At 46.6% G+C, this 24,159-nt stretch overlaps 1 protein-coding gene across 4 annotated transcripts in view; it reads right to left on the bottom strand.

Annotated features, from left to right (window-relative positions):
• Positions 1–24,159, bottom strand: part of KSR2 (kinase suppressor of ras 2) — a 414,659-nt gene that overhangs the window by 149,730 nt on the left and 240,770 nt on the right. For all 4 annotated transcript variants that reach the window (XM_005657319.3, XM_021073978.1, XM_021073979.1 and 1 more), the window contains exon 5: positions 21,836–22,020. In XM_005657319.3, coding sequence (XP_005657376.2) covers positions 21,836–22,020 — 185 coding nt within the window. The remainder of the gene's footprint in view (positions 1–21,835; positions 22,021–24,159) is intronic.

Raw genomic sequence — 24,159 nt, 5'->3', positions numbered from 1 at the left:
AAAGAATATTTTTTAAAAGAATGCATGTATATATGTGTGCATATGTATACACACATACATGTACATGTGTGCGCATATACATGAATACATGTGTATGTGTGTACACATGTGTGTTATGTGTGTGTTGTACATGTGTGTACATATTTATGCATATATACATATGTATTGTGTGTAATATACATATGTGTGTGTATACATGTGAATCACTTTGCTGTGCAGCAGAAATTAACACAACATTGTAAATCAACTACACTTTAATAAAAATAAAAAATAAATAAAAGGCCTTCACAAAGCTTAGATTCCCTGTAGAGTCTGAAAGCCCCTGAGTTCATCTGCCAGCAGGCATGCATCAGCCACCAAACCTCCAAAGGCCAACCGCGAATGCAGACAGTTGCCAGGCCAAGAATAAAAGTAGGAAAAATTTCACTCCAAGCAGAAAGGGGCTCGAGGGAGATGCCGCCAGAATAAAGTCATACAGGAATTGTCTCTCCCCAGGCTACTGTTCAAATACACCAGGAAGGAGGAATTTCCATTTCAAGCTGTACGTCTATTGTCACAGGGAAGGTAGGAATTCAGGGCTGGGTCCCCTTAGATCAGCCACGCCCAGCACTCAGAACCCCAGAAATGATCTCCTGCCCTTGAGAAGTCTGGAACCAACTAGGGTTACCTCCAAGCCAATAGTATTTTTCTTGGCAAGGAGAATGTCAGTGTTGAGATAAATCATTATCTCTCTTCCAGGAAAACTGAATCAGGCCCAGAAGCAGACTGTCTGGCCATCCCAGAGTCGGGGATGTGAGAGCAGTAAGATCAAGTTCATTCCGCAGAGGTCAGGGAGGCCCAAATGCACTGACTCCAGGCACCAGGCCATGAATCTACAAGGTGGTGATGCTACGAATAGGTATGATGGATACTGGCCAAGGTACCAGATGCAGCTGCCGCAGCAAATCAAACATGCCATCTGCAGCTTGGAGAGGGTTAACCCAGGGCCACTCTTCCAGGGTGGAGGTCCCTGAGAAGCCGGAATCTGCTGCTAAAACTCAGGAGCAGAAAGAAGCAAGCCTCCTGTCCCATTCATGATGAAGCCTTTTCCTCCTTACTGTCTCCCCACAGCTGAGGTTTTCTGCCCGTACCAACATGACGAAAAAAATAAGAGAATAGATTCAGAAAGAAGCAGAGAAGAGAAATATTATATATTTTAAATCATGAAGGGAGGGTAGGTGATTATGAAGAGATTAAGGGTGAGAGCAAACCAAAAGATGAATAATCCAAAAGTTAAAAATGAGTTAGGATGCCAAAGAAGACAGTGCAAGTTTTTGCCTTTTGTAGTGAGAGAAAAGAAAGGAAATTTGAAATAAAAATGACTGTCGGCCGAAGACGCAGAGATTTAAAAGATGGAGGGCAAAAGAGATGGAAGATTCAGCTAAAGAGTTTAAACTCAAGAGATGATCCATTTAAAATATAAAAGTGACGGGGTGAAGGATTAAGGAAGGCATTAGTGACAAAAAAGGCCAAAAATTATTTTTAAGCAATGAGAGAAATATGTTTTAATCAACTGACTGCTTTGGAATACTTTTCAATTTCTGGGAAAGTTGCAGAGATAGAACAGAGAGTTCTCATATTCCTTTTATGCAGCTTTTTCCATAAACATGGTACATTTGTCAGAATTAAGAAAACCAATGTTGGTACACTGCTATCAAGTAAACACTAGACTTTATTTGCATTTTACTACTTTTCCCCCCAATATCCTTTCCCTGCTCTGTGATGCCATAATGCTTTTAAAAGAGACTATTTTTAAAAAAAAAACCAACAAAAAAAGAGTTCCCTGATGGCCTAGTGGTTAAGGAGTCACCATTGTCACTGCTGTGGTTGCAGGTTTGATCCCTGGCCTGAGAACTTCTACATGCAATGGGCATCACCAAAAACAAACAAACAATTTTTAAAAAGAAAACTAAAGCAAATTTTTAAAAATTATACAGATCTATATGAAAAAGGAGGGGTAGGAACAAGTGACTACCAGTGGAACAGAATGAAAAGAAGAGGAAGAGTCCTGTGTGATTTCAGACATCTGACCAATGACAAGTTGACACAGCAGATCTGTGGGGCAAAAAAAAAGCCTATGTGACAAATGGTGCTGGGAAACTGGTTATCCATTTGGGGCAGGGGTGGGGGGTGGGGAGAGAAGGAAGCTGCTTTATACCAAACACAAAAATCTATTCCAGGGGGAGAGGACAATATGTTTGAATTTATTAAATATGATTTTTAAAGCAAAAACCATAAAGGAAAGCAATGATACATTTGACTACATTAATGTTAAAAACATCTATTCATCAAAAGAAACAATAAGGAAAGTGAGAAGGCATGCCACAAATCAGAAGATATCTGCCACACATGTCACAAAGAATTAGAACCCAGAATTTTTTTAAGTCTCTAAAAATCAATAAGAGAAAAAAGAGAAACAGAAGAAGAAATATGGGCAAAAGACAGAGACATTTCACAGAGGAGAAAACAGGCGAGGCCAAAACACTAAAGATGCTCAACTGCACCAGCATAGGGGAAGCACCAGCAGAAACTAAGCAGAAACACCGTTTTATTCTCACCAGATGGGCAACACAGTGCAACAGTCTGGCCATATGAAAGTTGGCAAGAATATGGTGCACAGGGAACACCAACGCATTGCTGGTGAACAAATCAATTGATGCAACCATTCTGGCATCCAATCACACCTCGTCTAGTCCACAGTTCTCAGCCATGGGGTGATTTTGGCCCCCAGAAGACATGTGGCAATATCTAGAGAGCTTTTGGTTTCTTAGATGTGTTTTTGCCAGGGAAGGATGCTGCTGATATCTTGAGGGAAGAGGCCAGGGATGCAGCTAAACATCCTACAGTGTGCAAGGCAGTCCCCACCACGAAGAATTATTCATCCCCAAGTGTCAACAGTGCTGAAGTTGAGAAACTCTGATCTTGTCAAGTTGGGTGCTTCAGAGTAAAAAGCAGAGAAGAAACCCCAATGTCCACCAAAGAGGAATGCAGGCATTAACTGTGGCCTCTTCATACAATGGAATATTACCTTATTTCACTGACTTTTAAGATGACATTGAGTATAAGGATATTAATTTATGAACCACTAAGATAGAAAGAGGCTGTCAATTACCTGTGATACAGTGCTTTCTTATACTTAAAATTTTTTAATGCAGTGTTACTTTAAAATCTCTTCTAGATTTATTTGGACATATTTTTATCATATATCATGCTGCTCTGTTCTTATGCCTTTCTGCATAGGCAATACATATAGACAGTTTTTTATTTCAAGGCCAAGTCATGGAATAATATTTTTGAAGGTCTCTTCAACTCCAACTAAACTCAACTCATGTAAGATCAACAAAGCACAGGGTCTCAGAGGTGACGACGTTATGAAGGGGCACGTCTATAAGCACTGAACAGGCAGGGGATAACAACGACAGCCCAACCTCAGGATCATGACCATGAGGGCAGCGACCATGAGGTGCCACAGTTCACAAAGGACAGAGGTACTGGACTGCGGGGGGAGGGGGGACTTGCGTCTTAGAGTGGGTGAAACACAGGATATGACAGCCTAAAAATGAATGACCTACAGTTATTCACACAGATCAGCATGAATCTCAAAGCCAGAATATTCAAGAAAAAAAAAAAGCCACAGAATAGGTGAGGTATAATTCCATTTCTGTGAAGTTCAAAAACATATGAAACTAAACTATATGCTGTTTAGGGACTTGTACACATGAGGCATCCCACAAAGAAAAGCAAGACATAGTAAAACAAATCCTGGATGGCTTCACTTCAGGGGAATGGAAGGGAAAGACATATAAAACACACTGGTCTATGCAATGACTGGCCAAAGGGGACCTGCTACAGAGCACAAGGAGCTTTACCTAATGTTCTTTTCCTATACGGGAAAAGAATCTGAAAAAGAATGAGAAAGAATGGATGTGTGTACACGTATAACTGAACCACTGTGTCGTACAGCAGAAATGATCACAACATTGTAAATCAGCTCTATTTCAATACAACTTTAAAAAAATAAACATAAAAACAAAAAATAAATAAATTAAAAATTAAAAAGGGCTTCCAGGAACGTGGGATGTTCTATTTCTCAAATTCAAGTTAGTTTCTCAGTAATTTTATCAGGGTTAGGACTAGGGCGAAGCAAGTGAGACACTGACCTGCAGCAAAACGATTTAAGGGGGTGGCCAAAACACTCAGGTATCAAGACAAAAATGCTTCAATGCAACATTTTTAAATGAATGCAAAAAATCCATGAGAAGCATAATATCAAACTTTCATATAAGCACATACATGACCTTGCCTCACTTGTCCCCTCCCTAATCCCAGCCCTGGTTTGAATAAAACTTTATTAACAAAAACAGGCAGCTGGCCCACAGGCCAGAGTTTCCTCACCTGTTATTTTATTTTATTTTATTATTTTTTTTTTTTAGGGCTGCACTTGTGGCATATGAAGGTCCCAGGCCAGGGGTCTTCTTTTGCTTTTGTTGTTGTTGTTTTCTTGGAATTATGTTTTTACTATAAGGTTTTGAGACATCTTTATACATTTTACCAATTTTTTTTTTTTTTTTTTTTTTTTTGTCTTTTTGGCATTTCTTGGGCCGCTCCCACGGCATATGGAGGTTCCCAGGCTAGGGGTCTAATCGGAGCTGTAGCCACCAGCCTATGCCAGAGCCACAGCAACGCAGGATCCGAGCCGCGTCTGCAACCTACACCACAGCTCACGGCAACGCAGGATCGTTAACCCACTGAGCAAGGGCAGGGATCGAACCCGCAACCTCATGGTTCCTAGTCGGATTCGTTAACCACTGCACCATGACGGGAACTCCTCCTCACCTGTTATTTTAAAACAGTGTGTGAAAAGTTTATTCTTCTTTAAAGTGTTTATAGATTATAAACATACACATATCAGCACATACACATACATATTATGTATATATGCAAATATACTATTTTTCATTTGGGATATATATATATTTTAATATTTTATGGAAAGGAAAAAAAATAGTGAGCAGAACACCCAACACAACACTGGGCTAGGAGAGATCCACTGCAGCCACTGCCAAATGTATCAGTAAGATCGAGGGATGCTTCCTACCTCAAACCCCAAACAGGGGTAGGGGGCTTCATTCAAGCCCCCATCAACCTGCCTAGTAACCTCTCAATCAGCCTTCCACAATGGGGCAGAATTCTTCAGCGTAAGAGCCACTTTGCCATCCATTCTTGAATTTCATCTTTATCATACTGCTGTGGGAGAAGCAGCAAAAATCCTCACTTTCCAGTGGGGAAACTGAGTCTCAGAGAGACTGGCTAACCCAGTCAATATTGCGCAGTGAGGCAGACTCTGGCTCTACACACCGGGGGTCTGGATCCATGCAACAACCAGTCCATCAGATGCCAACGTCAGACTGGCATCCTTTGTGAGTTAAGAAGTGTCTTACCTAGTTTACCATTAAATCAGAAAATGGAGTGACAACAGGATGCAGAGTGGCTTCCGATGAAGCATTTCTGGCTGGAAGGAAGGCTTAATCCAAAGAGCTTATCCCCACAGAATTGCAGGCAGTATAGACCTATGTGCCCGAGGGTGGTAGGCGACAACAGCTGTTTCTAATCAGTTCCTGCCCCTCCTCTGCCAACAGCCCCCATGGGCCACGCATCCAGATTCTCTTCTGAGGCAAACAGCCATCCAGGGAGCCAGAGGGGCACCTGGGGATGCAGCACTAACTCTTTATGGTCACTAAGAGGCCATTGGTGAGGTGATCACTTGAGTGCACTGATTGATGAGCAATTTCACAGCTGAGAGGAGCAATGTCATTTTCCCAAAAAGCACCCAGTTTACTCCCAGACTGATTATACAGTCACCAGGAGACTGACTTGAGAGCAGGGTCCTCAAATATGCCAGGGCTGAAGATGTGCTCCTTACAGACACTTGTTAGTATCCTAGCGCTGCTGTAACAAAGCACTCTGAACAGGGTGCCTAAAACAGCAGAGATGCATTTTTCTTAGTTTTCACAGCCAGAAACCTAGTATCAAGGTGTGGGCAGGGCCAGGATACTGTGACTGAATGAAATCCTTCCCTACCTCTTCCAAACTCTGGTAGTGACTGTTAATCTCTGATCCTCCTGGGTCTGAAGCTGCAGCCCTCCAATCTCTGCCCCCATGGTCACATGGCATCCCCCTTATATGTTTCTGCCTTGGTGGCCAAAATTCCCTCTTCTTAGAAGGACCCCAGGCACACTACATGAGGGGCGCACCTTACTCCAGCGTGACCTCATCTCAACTTGACTAATTACACTGACCCCCTTTCCAAATAAAAGCAGATTCTGAGGGACTGGGGCCTAGGACTTCAACCTATCTTTTGGGGGATCTCAATTCAACCCCTAACAGATCCACATGTCAGAGTGCAGAAGTCGCCATCGAAGGGAAGCGCAGAAATAGCACAGGTGAGTCAGTGCAGAAGCCTGAGGCTTAAAAGCTTCCCTCAGCACGGAGGTCAAACCCCACATACTAAACTCACATCCTCGATCAGACTCCTGCTGGCCTTTCCAGTCTCGTCTCTTTCTCTCTGCCCTGCCTCATCCTCAGACTCCTGGGTTCCTGAAACCTGTCCAATTCTTTTAACCTGTTCCTTCTGCCTTAGATGCATGTCCATCTCAGTCATCATCTGGTTAACCCTATTTAGGCTGTGTCTCAGCATAAACAGTCCTGGTTCCCCAGCTTGATCAGACATCCCTGCTCAGCCTCACTCCCCATCATCACTCTATGGACGTCCATTTGAGGCTCTCATCACCACCAGAACCGACTCATATCTGTCTCCCCCGGCAGAATGGATGATCCGTGAAGATGGAGATCTTGAATGTCTACACATCCCTGTATCCCTGGTACCCACACAGGGAGGGGGCACTCCAAAATATTTTTTGTTGGATGGACAGATGGAGGAATGACTCTTGAAGAGATAAACTCAGAAGTTATACTGTCAGAAAAGCCATAGTTCCTGAATATTTTCAAAGCTTCCGCCCAGACGCCAGAGCTGACTTTGTAGCATAAGGGAAAGTGGAAAAGTGCTCTGGACCTCAGGTCATGACCTTAGTCTTTTCTCCCTCTTAGTGACCCCGAGAAAGTCATGTCACTTCCCTGGACCATGCAGTTCTCATTTTCAAAATGAGAAAATAAGGCTTGTTATAATAAGGACCACGGTCCCCCCTGACACCTACCAGGTGCTAAGTCCATCCTGGAGCTGGTGGTGGGGGGATGTCTTTTTAATTCATCAGTGACATGCTGGCCTTGGGATGACTGGGCTCAATTAAGAATCAAGAATTTAGGAAAATGGTTTCCATCCTAGGGCCTTGGGTTTCCCACTCAAATCATTTAAAGAAATTTCTAAGATAGCAGTTCTAGAGTGAGTTTCAAAGAAGCATCTCAGAGGCCACCACTGCGGGGACCCAGGGGATGGGATGCCAGGACATAACCCAGAACAACTCCACTTTCACCTGCTGATTCATATACTGGGGGTTATATAAGCTTCTTTCTGAAGAAGAGGTTTTGTTGCTTAATAACATTAATCATCAACCTTTAAAACTCCAATCTAGACAAAGGGTTCCTGACTTGAATTTTTATGGACCAGAAAATTAAATAAAAAAGACAGTGCCTGGAGTTAGCAATGTCTGTTTCTAAGTAAGGACACTGCATAAGAAAATACCACCGTCTATAATTATCCGTCATTTCACTGTAAAAGGGACATTTAACACTAAAAAAGGTTTGAAGGATATTATCTCAAACTAAAGGGCTGTTTATTAAATTCACTTCATGGAAACACAATATGTTTCTTGTCCTTATTTATTTATTTATTTTTAATCTGGATGGCAGCTGGTTAAAAACAGCACCAGGTCCCAAGCCTGGTCTGGAGGCCTGTCTCTGTGTCATGATTTCAAGGGAGCTTGTTCAATACCCAGTATCTGGGCCCAGCCTCGGAGAACAGGATGGGAAACTGATTCTGAAGCAGCTGCAGCATTAGAGCCAGCATTTAGGGACTGCTAGGATCTCCTCTTGCTTGGATCTTAGGTATGGGGTCAATAATTCGATTCTGACACTTCTGTACAGCTCCTGACTTTGTTGGTCCTTCACAAGCACTGAATGAATGAATGACCTGGGTGGGGAAGAGCAGATATTTTCGGCCCTCTGGACAGCTGTCCAAGTCTCCTCATTGGCCCTGTCCGCAAAGGCTGAGCTGTCTGTCATCTGCCCCAGGAACCACAGTCCTGTCTATATTTCACACCTGTCCACCCACTCACTTCCTCCACCTCTGCCAAAGTGCATTCAGAGACCTGTGCTGATGCCTGGGTGCCAGTCCGGCTGAAGATGCAGCAAGGGGACCAGGTAATGTGACAGTAATCAGTGTGTTAGTAAGCAGGAATGGCACGGGTGAATCATTGCCCCAGCAGGGCCTCAACACCTGTAAATCACATGAAATCACTCTGCAGACCAAAACCTGTCTTCTAGTTATTTCTGGAGCCTGAGATGAAAGGAGAAAATGTGTAGTGCTTACACTGATGTCATAGGTGTTCAGAAAATTCTATAAGAACTTACCTCCACCTGCCTAGGATAGCTTCTAATTGCTGGCCACTCTGGCTGGATCAATGGGTCCTGACCTTGGCTGCACCTTGCAATCATCCAGAGAGCATTAAAAAGTACTGATGTCTGGGCCTCATGCCCCAGTGGCTCTGATGTCACTGGACTGGGGTGCAGCCTGGGAATCAGAATTTTGAAAAGCCCCTCCCCCCAGGTGATTGGGATATACCACCAGGGTTGGAACCAGCAGGCAAGAAGCAGTTCCTTCTTATTTTGCAGCCAGCTGAAAACTGATAGTGAGGGGGAAAAGAGAGATTCCTGACTCCCTCTTAAAGTGGGAATCTCAAGAGAGAAAAAAGGGAAATAGTCCCCATCAAATAGGTTCGTGCTCCTCTTCTGAATTACTAATCATTCATATTTCCCCTGGCTACTTAACGAGGAGAGAAACAAATGATAGCATGAATCACAGGTGCCCAACCCACAGACCAGTGGGTTTTTATAGAGACAGTTGTTGCTCTTGCCTGCTCAACATCCCTATTCTGGAGCTCCATCATCCAGGTGTTCCTTGGAGATCTATTCCCCTTAATCATAATCTAGTTGGTTCAGTGGGGTTGCTGTATTTTAGATCTATAAAGATGGAAGCCAAAGGCCACCATGAAGGAAGAGCCTAACTAAGAATGAAACCTATAAGGAGGAAAGCAGGACTGTGAGATGGGAGAGAAAAAAGAACATGGCCTGATGACATGGAGATCCTGGATCCAGCCATTCCTGAAGCCCTGGTTTATGTTTAGATTTTTTTTCCTAGTACCTAAACCAGCAAGTTCCCTTTTATTTCAGCCAGTATGTGGTGGGTCTCTGCCTCAGAAAAGGCCCTGACAAATGCAGTCTTGGGAGTTTCTAAGCTAGGTACCCCTCTTTGACCAATAACCCCTACTCCCCTGTCTAGGTTCTGTGGGATTTCCAAAAGGAAGAAAACCTGAGTAAGGACTGCTTTTTCTGTCCAGACGCCTGGATCCCCCACACCACACATCTGCTCTCAGAATTAAGTTTACACATGAGTAGAGGTTGTAATGTTCCTGGTTCAGGCCTTGATTTCAGAGTCTGCTTCCCCAATCAGTGTCCCTGGAAAAAGAATCCCAGACTGCCAGGAAGAGGCTATGAAGGGGCAGTCACCTCAGTGTGGATGAGCTGGGTCGTGGGCATGGCAGGCCCCTGACAGAAGAAACAGGACCTTGGATAAAAGCCTTGGTGTCTCATGAGGACCAGTTGGGACATGGCCTCATTAAATAAGGTGGGTGAAGAAGCCTCCCCCCAAACTCAATGCTTTGGTTCTTCCTGCAATCCTAAATCCAGCACAGAAAACAACTGCATCTCATGGAAGAGGGGTGTATGTGCATGTGCTTAAGATATAACATATATATTCCATATGTTTTATATATAACATAGGCACATATTAATAATATTACATAAATAAGAATTGCTGATATTTACTACCTGCTCGCCATGTGCCTGGCACTGTGCTAGCAGCTCACAGGCGTTCTCGCATTTAATCTTACAACCACCCCGTGAGGGAGGCCTGATTACTCCTAAGGGCCGCTCTTAGATGAGAAATGCCGCTCAGAGACCTCACTTACCCGAGGCCTCCCAGCCAGCAGGGGGCAGAGCTGGGACCTGAAACCAGGTCTTCTTTAGGTCTGTAGTCTGATCCCAATTTGGCCTACTGCCTGTTTTGCAAATAAAGCTTTATTGGGACAAGGCCTTGCCCCTTCAATTAAGGCTGTGCTTCTGCTGCTACCAAAGAGTTATTTGTTGAGAACTGCTGACTTGCAAAGCTGAAAATATCTGCACTCTGGACCTTTAGAAAACATAACTGACCCTGGCCTAAACATTCACATAGAGTGTTACAGCCTGTAACAGCTCATTTGTTTCAACGGCGAGTTTGATACTGACCACGAGAAAAGAGAGAGGTGAGGTACTGCTCAGGGTCAGGTTGAGGCACAGCCCCTGTGCTTTCTTTCTTCTTTCCTTTTTTTTTTTTTTTTTTTGCTTTTTAGGGCCACACCCACAGCATATGGGAGTTCTCAAGCTAGGAGTTGAATCAGAGCTGTAGCTGCCAGCCTTCACCACAGCCCCTGCAACGTAGGATCCAAGCCACATCTGCGACCTACACCACAGCTCAAGGCAACGCTGGACCCTTAATCCATTGAGTGAGGCCACAGAAGGCTTGGAGAAACAGAAAATAATGACCCTGGCTGGAAGCAGGCTGGGGTATGCCACTTAGCACCTAAGGACCTCAGATCCCAGGCCTGTCGCTACGGGATCAGCAGCGGGGATCACCCAGAAGAGGGAAGCACCCAGCCCCTGTCCCAGGACACCTCTGCCATCCATCCATCCCTCCCTCCCTCTCCTTAGTGCTTAGTACCCCCCCCCCCAGACACCTGGTTTCTGAGGTGGGAGGCGGGGGTTAGTCCTCCCTCCCTCCAGCCCCCAACCCACCAACTCCAGATCATCCCTGGTAAGGAATGTGGCCCAGAGCCGCTGGCAGAGTCAGGAGGCTGGGAAGATGGGGCAGTGGAGACAGGAGAGGAGAGAAAGAGGTGGTGATGAGAGAGAGACAGAGAAAGTGCGTGGGGGTGGATCTGAGAGCGTGGAGGTGACACAGACGGAGAAAAGACAAGGGTAATAATTGTTTCAGGGGAAACCAACAGAAAAAGAGGCTGGCCAATCTGGAGGAACAGACAGACAGACACTGAGACAGGACAGAGGAAGAGGGCAAGGGTGAGGGTGAGTAAAGGGAGATGGAGGTGGGCCCTGTGTCCACCCTGCCCGCCTGGTGATGCCCAGACTCTCAACCAAGGGAAGACCTGCTTTAACAGGGACCTCAAACAGAGCAGCAGGAGGCCCAGTGGGACACGTGCCACTTAGATCTTGGCTGAGAAGAACGTGGCCTGGGACAGAAGATGGGTTCTCAGCTCCTGCCCAGCAGCTGACAGGGCTGGAGCATCCAAGCCAGGATGTGCGCCAGTGACCGGCAAGAGGGGGCACCCGGGCTGGGGGGCTGTGACAGAGCCACCCCAGGCCTAGGAAGCAGCCTGTTCTTTGGAGAAGGAGGACTCTCCCCGTTCAAAAGAAGTAAGAAGTAAGTTAAAATGCCTGGGAGCTCCACCCTGGATCAGGACAGCCCGTGTGGCTCCTAAATGGTGGGAAAGGTGAGGAGGGGAGGCTGGGAGCACAGCCCCAGAGATAAGAAGAGTGAACCCTACGCCTCAGAAAAGTAAAGCTCCCGTCATAAGAATTAGCAACGGACACGCCTTTTATGGCCAGCCCAGTCACAAGGACCCACACAGCCCAAAGAATTAAGACAGTATCACCCTTTACATGCCAGGAATTCAATCAGTAGTGATGGTTTCATTCAGGTGTGGCAGGGCAGGGAGTTGGGGGGAGGTGGCGATGACCAATGGAAACCAGTCAGGATCAAAGACAACCAAAACCCAAACTCCATGTAATAGCATTGATGAGCACACCGGGCACAGTGCTCAGCATCCTTTTATTTCATCCTGATAACCACACCACAAGAAAGGCCTATTAGGCTCCCATTTTGAAGAGGGTGTGGAAACTGAGGCTCAGAGATGTTAGCTAACACTTGGCAGAGATGCGATTAAAACCCAGATTTGTCTAAGTCTCAACCCCATGCCTGGCTAATGCCAGGATGCTGGCTTTGCCTGAAGAGTGGCACTGAGTCTCCACCTGGAACCACGGGTTAACCTTCCCTGGCAGGCTGGGTGTTTCCTGGAGACCCCTGAAGAATGTCAGAGGGATGGAAAAGAAACTCCTTAGTGGGGATCACAGAGTAACACAGCCCAAGGAGACACTGAGACAAAGGAGGAAGAGGGCAAGGGTGAGGGTGAGTAAAGGAAGATGGAAGTGGGCCCTGTGTCCACCCTGCCCACCTGGTGATGCCTAGACTCTTAACCAAGGGAAGAACTGCTTCCTTGGTTGAGAAGGAACCAGTTGGTTTTCTCTACAGTGGTGGAGACATGGGCCCACTAACTTGGATCATACATTAATTCATCTAGGGGATGCTTCTCAAAGCCCCTGAGGACAGACACCCTCATTACTCATTTTTACTCTAATGGACACTGGCTCTCAGCTACACCAGTATTCACTCTCCTTTTTAAAGAGGAACTCTCCATTTCTAAGTCCAAAAGTAAAGATCACAGCTGAGGATTAAGCCAATATGTTTCCATTCCATTTCCCTGGCCCTACAGAATTATTCAAAGGTGAGCACATGGTCAAGCTGCTGACTCAGTGAATCTCATACTTAAACATCCTCACCCCTTTACTATGAACCTCAGAAGAGGGAAGGGGCTGGAACTTCCAAGGCCACATTGCTACCATATAGAAAGCTTAAGAGTGGAGACATCTTGGAGAAGAGCAGAACAAAGATATATAGAGTCCTGACATGAACTGACCCCCTAGATCCAGCCACACCTGAAGCCACACAACTCCTGGACTTTTCAGTTACATATGCCAATAAATGACTTTCACACTAGAAAAAGCTTGTTTTTTCAGCTGTCACTTGTAACCATGAGTCCAGAGCTATCTATATGTCAGTACAACCACCATCACGCAGTGATAATGACCTGCTTACTTTCCAGTTAATGAAACAGTTTTGGGCAGTTTTGCTACAGCATCTGCTTCTCTGGTCAATTAAAGCAGGAGAACCATCAGAAAATCACAAAGACTGCAGTGATGGGCTCAGTGATGCCAGAACCAGCCAGCTCTGCAGCTCTGGAGGGCAACGAGCAGAATTCTTTCTCCTTTTCCCTCTAGATTCTGAGGAGCTGAAGACCCATGATACTGGCCACAAAGTGAATGCCCCAAAATTGTACTGTCTATTCAAAAATATTTATTTGTCCTAGCTCCATGTGAGGCACGGCAGATACCGTAATAAGCAAGAGCGATATGGTCACTGCTCTCATGGAACTAATGATGGGGGACCAGGGCATTAAACAAATATCCCTATAAATAAATAGGTGGCTGGGACTTGTGCTTCTGAGGAAACGTACAGGAGATGAGAGAAGGAGGAAGGGATATGGCCCAGGGTGTCAGGGGATGCTTTCCCAAGGAAGTAGAGATTGAAATGAAGTAACAATTACAGGTGTCCAGTAGCCCAAGGGTTTAAGGTAAGACAAAGCATATTCACTGATGGAATTTTTTTCAAAAAGGCCTGGGTGGCAGGGGCAGAAGGATCAAGAAAGGACTAGAGAGAGGGGAGGGGCCAGTTCATTTAGGACCTTGACTGAGGACCATATTCATTAAGAATCTGGGCTATCACCTATGAATAATGGGAGATCATGGCCAGATTCTCATTTGGGAAAGATCACTTTGATGGACTGGATTTAGGGCCATGGAGGCTATGGAAAGATCCATTTGGAGAATATTGCATATTTGGGGCCAGGGTAGTGGTTATGGAAGAGGATATTGGAAAAAGTGGACAAACAGGTCACAATCTGGCCAAATCTGGCCCTCCACCTGCTGCTGTAAATAACACTTTATTGGAATACCACCACACACATTTGTTTCTGTATGGTCTAGGGCTGCTTGGTGCTACAACAGCAAAGTTGGGTAGTTATGATGGAGATCACTTGGCCTGCAAAACTGAAAATAATTACTATCTGGTCTTTATCAAAAATATTTGCTGATTTCTGATTTAGAAGGTTAGCTCAACAAGACTTGGAGATGGGGCAGACTGGGAGAAGAAGGGACCCAAGATCACACTGAGGTAAGATGCAGACTTGCCCAACTGAGCAGATGTACAAGATGGGGCCACTAGAGAGGAGTCTATTTTATTGGGAAGGGAAGCAAATTCGATTAACACAACCTACCATGCACCTACCATGCACCAACCTACTGTCTCATGGAAACAAGATGGGGCCAAATTATGTGCAAAGAGTACCTACAGCCTGGAGTCTAAAGATGCTGTGGTTTTCCATTCTTGGCTCTGATGCACTATAGAGCCTCTAACCATGGATTTCTCCTCTAGAAATACCAGTTTTCTCATCCGCAGAATGGGGATGCAGGAGCCCTGATAAGGAATACAAATATCTGGCATAAACTATGCAGTTCTACAGAGGCATTGTTGCTTTTTTTCTTACTGCTATGAAATCAGTTGAAACCTGAAAATTCCTCCTGGGGTTGGGAGGATGACATGGGAGATGTTAGTGGGACAAAGGCACAATCAGACTCAGGTCCTGATGACAGGGAACAGTATGCCCACACCAACAGTGTGTACCTGGCTAGGGATGAGGACTCACTCCAAGAGGCACAAATGACCCCCCCTTGGCTCCTAGTGCCAACCACTTACCAACCAATTTTTGCTGCCACAATTCCTGGTGGGAGCAATCATAACAAAAGGTCTAAGGTTGTCCGCTGCATGCTGAGCCCAAACTGTTTGTGCTCAGGCAGGAATTGCAAAATATACAGGCAGATCAGAAGTGAGGGAGCTGATAAAAACCCAGTAGTGGCCTCGCACAAAACATACACACCTACACACATGCCTCTCACACACACCTACATCACCAGCCCTCTGTACACACAAAATATGTCACCTTTCAAATGAAGGCACTGTTTTCTTCCTCTGGAGCACTTTCAGCAGCACTCTTAGAAGCTACAATTTTGCAACCATCTTATCTTAACAGAGACAACCATTAGCTGGGCCTCAGGAGATGTGGGTTCACATGGCAGCTCTGTAACCCTAGGCAAGTCCCTTCTAGCCTCTGGCCTCAGTTTCTCCATCTATAAAATGAGGGCTTGAACTCAGTGATTTTTTTGAGGCACCTACCAGTTCTGACCTTCATGATTCTAGAACAGAGGTGAAAAACTGGGGACCCCAAGACCAAATATGACCCACAAATCTATGAGATTATTTCAGCTGGTTCACACAGTGTTGAAAGATTTTTCACTGGGTGCTTACAATTTAAAATTGGGAAATTTCTTCTAAAAGTCACAGTCTATGACTTCTTTTTAAAATGTGGAGTTGCCACTGTGGCTCAGCAGGTTATGAACCCAACACAGTGTCCCTGAGGATTTGGGTTCAATCCCTGGTCTCAGTGGGTTAAGGATCTGGCGTTGCTGCAAGCTGTGGCGAAGTTGAAGCTGCCAGTCAGATCCAGTGTTGTTGTGGCTGTGGTATAGGCCTACAGCTGTAGTTCTGATTCGACCCCTAGCCCAGAAACTTCCATGTGCCTCAGGAGCAGCCATAAAAAGAAAAAGAAAAAGCCAAAGATCTGGCAGCCTGGGCCACAAAACAGGGGCCATACCAAGTAAAACACAATACCACTTATGTAGAAGACCTGCCAAAACTGCACAACCTGAGTCTAAGCACACAGAATCATCAGAAGCCCAAATTGAGGGGGATTCTGGAAAGCAGCTGATCTCTCCTCTTCCAAGATGTCAAAGCCACAAAGGACAAGGGCTAAGGAACTATTCAAAGTCGACACAAGAGCTAAATGCAAAATGTGACCCTTGACTGGATCCCGTACCAAGAGAAAAAAAAAAGTGCTATAAAGGATACTATTGAGACACATTGCTGAAACTGAATGACGGTTAGATGAAAATCTTTCTTCAAAATCAAGTTTACTAAATCTATAAGTCTGTATGGTTATGGAAGAGAGTATGCGACCTAGTCTCAAATGGTCCACTACAAGGAGGGGGGACAGGGTTGGGGGGGAACTGGAGAGAGGAAACAAACGTAAAGAAATGTTTAAAATTAGTAATTCTGGGTTAAGGGAGTCTAGGAATCCTTTACATTGTTTCTGAGGCTTTTCTGTAAGTTTGAAACTATTCCCCCCCAAAAAAAGCTAAAAAAAGACATAACCGAGCAATTCTCAAATGCTACCATGCAGAATCCCCTGGAGGGCTGGTGAAAACAGAGAACCCTGGACTCTCCCCAGAGCTTCTGATTCGGTGGGTCTGGACAGAGGAAAGTTAGAATTTGCGTTTCTCACCAGCTTGCAGGTGATGCTGGTTAGGGACATGCTCTGAGAACCACAAACTGGTACAACCTCATTTAAACTGTGGAAGTGACCACCAGAAGCAGCAGACCCAGAAAAGAGATTTTTCAAAGCAGGATTGAGAAAAGGATGGTGCAAGGGACAAATATTTTCACTAGTAACCCTTCCGTATCATTTTATTTGTTTCCAGCCACATCTATCGGAATGCCGACAAAGCACCTACGCCAGCACCTGCCCAGCAAGTAGCACATGATCAGTATGCGTTAGGGACCTGCTGGGACCTCAGTTTCCAAAAAATAGCACAGATGCCAAGAGACATGCGACAGGGGTTCTTCCTGTGTCTGCTGGGTGGGGGAGTGGGGAGCAGGGCTTCTTCTGGCTCATTTTGGGTGAGAAAATTTCCTGGGGGTTACTCCAATGGGATATATGTTTTCCCCTTGGAACGGCCTCCACTGAGTCAGGTCAGACCCAAATTTCTCAAAATCTCTCTGGATTCTGAGACGAGAACATGGGTCAGGCAGCCAATTTTTGTCAAGACTTGAGATCCTCTGCCCCCTCTCCCCAGGGGGTAATGAACCTTGGCCTCAAGCCTCATTAAACCTCATTATATAATCACCCCCATCCTGAGTCTCTTTATCTCCCTTCCAGGGGCTGGTTTCTTGGGAGTTCACTGCTCAGCTTCATCAGTCTTTATGGCTAACTGCGGCTGCCTCCCTAACAAATCAGCTTCTGACTCGGCCTCCAGGCACATGAGGCCAGGCCCTCAACTGAGGGTAGGGTGTCTGTCCTGGCATCTCCAGGACAAAGAACAGGCGTTGCTTGGAGAAGAGATGATAAGAGGGCACAGTGAGATGGGTCTTTCAAACCTGCTTTGGTAGCTGCTCCCCTGGAGCAAGGCTATCCCTCCACAACACAATCCCCCAACTAGACAAGGGCACCAGAGAGAGACCTTGAACAAGCTGAGCTCCCTCTGTGCTGAGCAAGCAAGTTGCCATGGAGACAGCATGGGAATGCATCGCGGACAGCACCTTCAGAATGGGTGCAAACTCCACCTCCTTCCTGGCCTGGGGACCTGGGGCCAGGTACCAAAATCTCTCAGCCCCAGTTTCTTCATCTGTAAAATGGGGATAATGATAATACCTACCTGATGGAGGATTGTGAAGCTTAAATGGAATAATAGAAGCTTAAACGAAGTAAGTTGCTTTGCCTGAACTGATGATGCTCAGGACACTGTCCACACACAATAAATGCTGACTGCTATTATTATCACTGTTTTTGTCATTGTTACAAGCTATTCCATCAAATAATGCACAGCAATAGCTCCCCAAGCTACCATTATGAAGACTCAGAGCTCTAAGCACTGGCCTACAGGATTTCCCTGTTTTGTCCTCACTACATCCTTGCTGAGGAGAAACAGATCCACGGGGTTCAGTGATGTCCACCACTGCTTAGTAAACCCCAAACACTTCCGCCAGGGAAATGAGTGATGATAAAAAATTTCCCCTCCCAAGTGGGTGGCGCTTTTTTTATTCTGAAGAAGCCTCTTGATTAGGATCATAGAGGCTACTGAGCTAAGTCAGCTGAGATCAGAGACAGCTTCCAAGGAGCCACAGACACACAGCTTGTTGGACCAAGAATGGTCCATGGGTGGAGGGTATCCGACACCACAGGGGCAACACGGCATGCGTGAATGCAGCACCGAGTAAACCCAGCAAAGATGGAGAGGGAAGTCGGTGGTTTTCCACTTCTCTGGGGAGCAGGTTCACTCCTGAGTCAGCATCTTCCACATGGAGCCGGGGAGCCTGTTATCTTGCGCTTTGTCTGTGGTTAACCTTAGAGACAGATTCCTCATAAGCCAGAGCTCCTTTGACTCCCCGCCCTCCCCCTGCTTGTCACCCCCCAGACCACGGAAGCAAGGTAAGCCCTAAGGAGGTAAGTCCTTCTCGCATCCCATCCGAGGTGGCGAGGCACCCTGAGGGTCTGAGACTCGGCCACTCGGCAGCCAGGCTGCCTAACGCTGACTCCAGGCATTACCGTCAGGGGTGACAAGATGCAGGATCGCCACCCTTCATGGTGCAGCCACAGTCAGAGCTGACAGTGACGAACAGGCAGACAGACTCAGCCTGGCAGGGACACAGCCTGAGAGGCTCCCTTGGCTAGGTCACAGGAGGAAAGCTGGCAGTGGGGCCCAGAGGCAGGAAGTTCTCTTCTGAAACCCAGAATGGCATGAGAACAGGACTGTTAGAAGTAAGGAGGAGCTGGTGCCAGCAGCTGTGTTCTCCTAGCAGCCCTAGCCCAGAGTCTCCCAAACCGGCATTCTAAGTGAGTCAGAGATTTGCCTAGAAAAAGCCACCCTGCATACTCACTGGGTAAGCCTTAGCATCTCTAAGCTCTGGAATGGACCTTCATGGAATCTTTTGTATAGCTAGGGAAACTGAGACCCAGATAGAGAAAGGAAGACAGGATGCAGGTTACAGCTGCATCTGGATTCAAAACCTACAACGTGGGCAATACCACTCATCTTTCTGAGCCTCAGTTTCCTGATCTGTAACATGGGACTAAAGATGTCTGCCTAAAAGATTGCAGTGAGTCCCAACTGTAACAGTGCAGCTGACATGCCCAGCAGGGACAAAAGTCACACAGACAATTCGTGACAACATTGAGACTCCAACAGAGAGCTTCTCATTTCCTGATCTGCAGCCTATCCCACCAGGCTACCTTTGTTTCTATTATTTGTCGGCATCAATGAAAGTGGGACTGGTCCACCGGGTTCCAGCTAATACTTGGGTTACACACTTGCTCTCCCACTGAGACTCTAAAATGTTATCTTTTCCTTCTTGAGAGATCAGAGAGTGACCTCATTGCACACAAGGGCCAGGAGTGTCCAAAGAGGCAATTGTGCCTGAGGGCCTCTTAGTGTCAGGAGCTGATTTTAATTAAGGACTTTGCTCCTGTCCACAGACAAGCAGGGAAGCCTCTCCTCTCAGATGGAGACTGGGTCAAGCACGAAAGTGGGGAGCTAGGGTGAATCCTTGCAAAATTCTGGCAGAAGCAGGGGTCTGAACGTGCAAGTTTGTAGAGTTTGTTGTTTGTTTGTTTGTTTGTTTGTTTAAAGCAAGCTGGAAATGTCTCTACTCCGGCCAGAATTAATGTGCAGAATTATGGTCAAACCCTCTTTGGTGGCCATGCTGACATTCACTCATAGGATGGTGATGCTCAAAGACAGATGGCTGCCGGAGGCAGCCTCCCAGCATCACGCCAAGGTAAATTCCAAGCACTCTTAGGGCCGTGAGGAAGTAGAGGGGTGAGCTGAAAGGCATTTAACCACAGCCTCAAAATTAATTGTGGAGCCAGAGAATGGAAATGCTACTAGGAAAAGGAGCCAATAAACATCAGAACAACAGCCACCACTTATTAAGTGCTTACAATGTACCAAGCAATGTGGAGACAACTTGACATGCATGAGCTTATCTTATCCTCGCAATCATCTATGACATGAAACTACTGTTATCCTCACTTTACAGATAAAGAAACTGAGGCTCAGAGAAGCTCTTCACTGGCTACAGGTCAGCACACTGCTCAAAAGTTACAGCTAGGACTGGACCCCAGGTGGCTCCCTCCAGGGCCACAAGAGCCTGCCCCACCCCACTGCCATTACAAACTGGATATGTCACCACCCCTTCTCCTGGTCTAGACTCACCAAGCAGCTCCCTGACTGCCACGCAGGCCCATCCACCATCACGGAGCATTTCTGGTCTCTCTGACAGTGATTTCTCTTGACAAATTGATAAATTGGCCTTCTGGTGCTGATGTGTGTCACGAGGGCTATTTCAGTTCACTTGACTCAGGGCCTGTACCCTCTTGGCACTGAGATAAGCCAGACAGACTCTGGAACTATTCCTCACTAATGTCCACCTGAGTCTCTTCTGGTACCAGACCCTCCGCAGATTCCTGCAGTGGACTTATCAGACACACTCATGGAATGTGAAACTGAGTTCAATGTTGCCCCAGGCCAACCCTCCAGCTGGGCTAAGGCAAAGCTTCTGAAAGTCTTGACACTAGACATGTGTGTTGGATGTTACATTTGCCATTTTCCAGGAAGAGAATTAATAGATTGCATCCAATTCTAAAAGGGCCCATGGCCTTCCCAAACAAACTTTGCAAACCCTTTTGTTAAGTAAAGCACAGAACCCCATATTCAGAGAAAGGCATCTTGCTAATATTTGAGGAATCTTGGTTATGAAATCACGCATGAGGGTTAAACTTGTATGCTATGGAGTTAGAAGCAGATTCGAATCCTGACTCAACTACTGGATAGCTGTGTGACTTTGGGCAATTCTTTGATGTCCCTGGGCCTCAGTGTCCTCATCTATACAATGGGAATAATCCATCTGCACCACTGGTTATTGCAAGAACTAAATGAAATCATGTATGGGGGTGATGAATACATACTTAGTATTTATCAGAGCAACAACACATGCACACAGTCTGGCTGGATTAAGGGCAAGGGGTTATTTTCTCCCCATTCCAGCAGCGCCTCCCCAGTTAATAACAGTTCTTGTCTTGGCTGGAAGACTGGTTGGGCTTTTCTCAAGGCCTCCCCCACCCCCCACCCCGACTACATCCATGCCTGTTCAGCCAAACAGGCAAGCAGAAAAGATTAAACACGTTCTGAGACCTCAGACCTGGATCACCAGAAAGTTCCATTTCTGCTTCCAGGCATAACCGCTTGGCCGAAAAATTCATGGGAGAGAACTGTAAACCACCCCAGGCCATGCTCTGCCCAGTTTGAACCCAAATCCATCTCTGAGATATAAAGGTTATATGCGTTGGCCTGCATGGGGGGAGAAAATTACTAAATTGAATCACAGATGCTTTATCCACAGCGGCAAGGCATAATCCTGGGAACCCGCAGCTGAGCAGCAGAGGAAAGAAAAGGCTGATGTTTCTTTTCATGCCCTTCGTGCTTGCTTCCCGCTGTCAACCCTGCACACCTGCAGGCAAGAAGGAGTAGGCACGCGGGTCCAATGACAACAGTCAGTCAACCTCCCAATTACACCCCCTTCTCTCCGAAAAGATCCCAAGGCGCAGGTGGGGGCGGCAGGGGCCCGCGGATGAGGCGCGTTCAGCGAGCATTTTCCCAAAGGAAAAGAAGAGGGCAGGTCCCCAGCGCGGAGGGCAGTGGGTGCAGCCGCCAGGGCGCCCCGACTTACTTGCTGAGAAGTTAACCTCGGTGTGGACAGGAGGGGTGGAGGGCAGGAAGGGCGCGTGTCCCACGAAGAAGGAGCGGAGGGAGCGCTCGGACAGCAGGGGGGAGCGCTGCTGGGAGGGGATGTTCTCACAGCTGCCCACGCTGCTGTGTATCTTGAGGTTCAAGGGCTTGCTTTTCTTCTTGGCTCTGAAAGGGAGGCACAGAAAGAGGAGAGGGAAATGTAACCCTACACACATATGATGAGAGCGGGGGGCGGGGGGGGAACGACCCACTCTCTTCAGCGTGCACCCACCAGTACCCGCTCCCCAGCCCCATTGAGAGCCCTCCCACTGGACCCCCACCACATGCTTTGCGCTCTTTCTCACCTCCGACCCTTTGCTTATGCAGTTCCCACCGCCTGGACAACCCTCCCCTGCTTTGCCTGGTCAATTTTCATGTTTGTTTGTTTTGTTCTGGTTTTGGCATGCACAAGTTCCCAGGCCAGGGATCAGACCCAAGCCACAGCTGTGACAATGCCAGATCCTTAACTACTAGGCCACCAAGGAACTCCATCTAGAGTATGTCTTTAACTCTAGCTCCAATGTCCTCTCCTCCAAGGAGCATTTCTTGACACCACAATCCATCCCAGCCAGGGTCAAGTGTTCCTCCTCCAGGAAGTCTTCCCTGATACTCCCCCTTCCCTCCTAGCTTGGGTTGGGGTTCCTCCTCCATCTTCCTAAAATATTCTCCATATACCTCTGTGGCTGCACTTTCCTATTTTTTCCAAATGCATTCTTTTAAGCTTTGTCTTCCAAGTGCATTGAGGTCAATGACTCTGTCTTGTTTCTCTGTCTTCGGCAAGGAGCACAGCGCCTGGCACACAGTAGGTGTTAATGAAATGCTTATTAAGTGATCAATCTGAATGAAGACTGACGCTTATCACACTGCGTTTTAATTTTCCATCTTCTCCCCCTGACTGTGAGCTCCTTGAGGGTCAGAACCCGTGGTTTTTGTTGTTGGAACTCTCAGCCCTTAGCGTGGCACAAGCTGAAGAGAATGGACCTCTTGGGATGGTTTCGAAACATTTCTCCCCTTTCCCAGAAGTTTAGGTGATCAGTTTAAGAGAGTTTGGGTTAAAACTGCATCCAAAATTAACCTCCCCCAGTGCCCTGTACAGGTGTGTTCAGGAGTTGGGCGCCCTCTTGTGGCCAGAGCAAACCTTCCTTGCAAATTCTCACAGTTCTGGATGGAGGGCCAGGGAAGCCGCATTAATTTAAGACTAGAGGCCTCCCATAGAGGCAGCCTAAAAGTCACTCTCACCAGGAGGCCCACTGCTCCCGCTTTCAGGAGTTCAAGTGTGCCTGCATGTTGCCCCCTCATAGTGCTGGCGGCGCTGGCAGCTCTGCTTATTATCTCCCCGGGGGGTCTCCTTCTGTTGTAGCAGCTCACATTGGCTGCTCACCCTGCCCGTAGTTGGAGAAGGGGGTTGGGGATAAGGGGTGGTATTTCATCCATATGAGTGTCCAGTGATGGAGATTCAAAAAGGAGTCTGCACCAAGGGAATGTAATGTAGGAGTTAAATTCACAGGCTTTGAGGCTGGGGACTCTGGAGCTCAGGACCTGACTGTGATCTCACCTCTTTGTGCTTCAGTTTAATCACCTGAACAATGGGGGAAAATCATAACACCTACCCTAATAAGAACATCATGACAATCCTATGAGATCATGTGCACAGGACCCACCACAGAAGGAGGGTTCAGGTTACCTGTTACTAATGTCGCTATGACCATGTTAAACTGGGTATCTGTGCAGTATGGGATTAAACCTGAAGAAGCCAAAAATCAAAGCCAAACTGTTGTTTTCACCTGAAACATCTAGCAGCTCCCTCAACCCACCCCTACCCTTGGCAGATAAAGAGGATGCAGTCAAATCTACTGGCAATAGATACCATGATTAGCTCCAGAACACAAATGGGAGCCTTGAGGGCTTGGGTCACTGAGTGACAAGGCCAGATCCCTTGTACAAGAACTGAGTCTAACCCAGCACACGTGTAACAGTAGCTCAATGCAGCAGAGAGTCAATTTGCCTTCACTTGTGGCCACAGATGGAGCAGAGAAGGGGTATACAAATAGATGTTAATTGGGCAGATGGATGGATGGAAGGATGGGTGGATAGATGGGAAAAGGAGTAAAAAGTGAAAGGATGTAATGAATGATGGACAGAGAATGAAAGGATGGGAGTAAAAATGAATAGAATAAAAGAGAATGAGAAGATGGAAGGATGGATAAAAGGAACGGGGGAGAATGGGAGGATGAGTGAAAGGAAGAATGGATGGATGGATGGATG

The sequence above is a fragment of the Sus scrofa genome, chromosome 14 (genome assembly GCF_000003025.6).
Source record: "Sus scrofa isolate TJ Tabasco breed Duroc chromosome 14, Sscrofa11.1, whole genome shotgun sequence".
NCBI classification, from domain to species: Eukaryota; Metazoa; Chordata; class Mammalia; order Artiodactyla; family Suidae; genus Sus; species Sus scrofa.
This window is presented reverse-complemented; position numbering and strand designations above follow the sequence as displayed.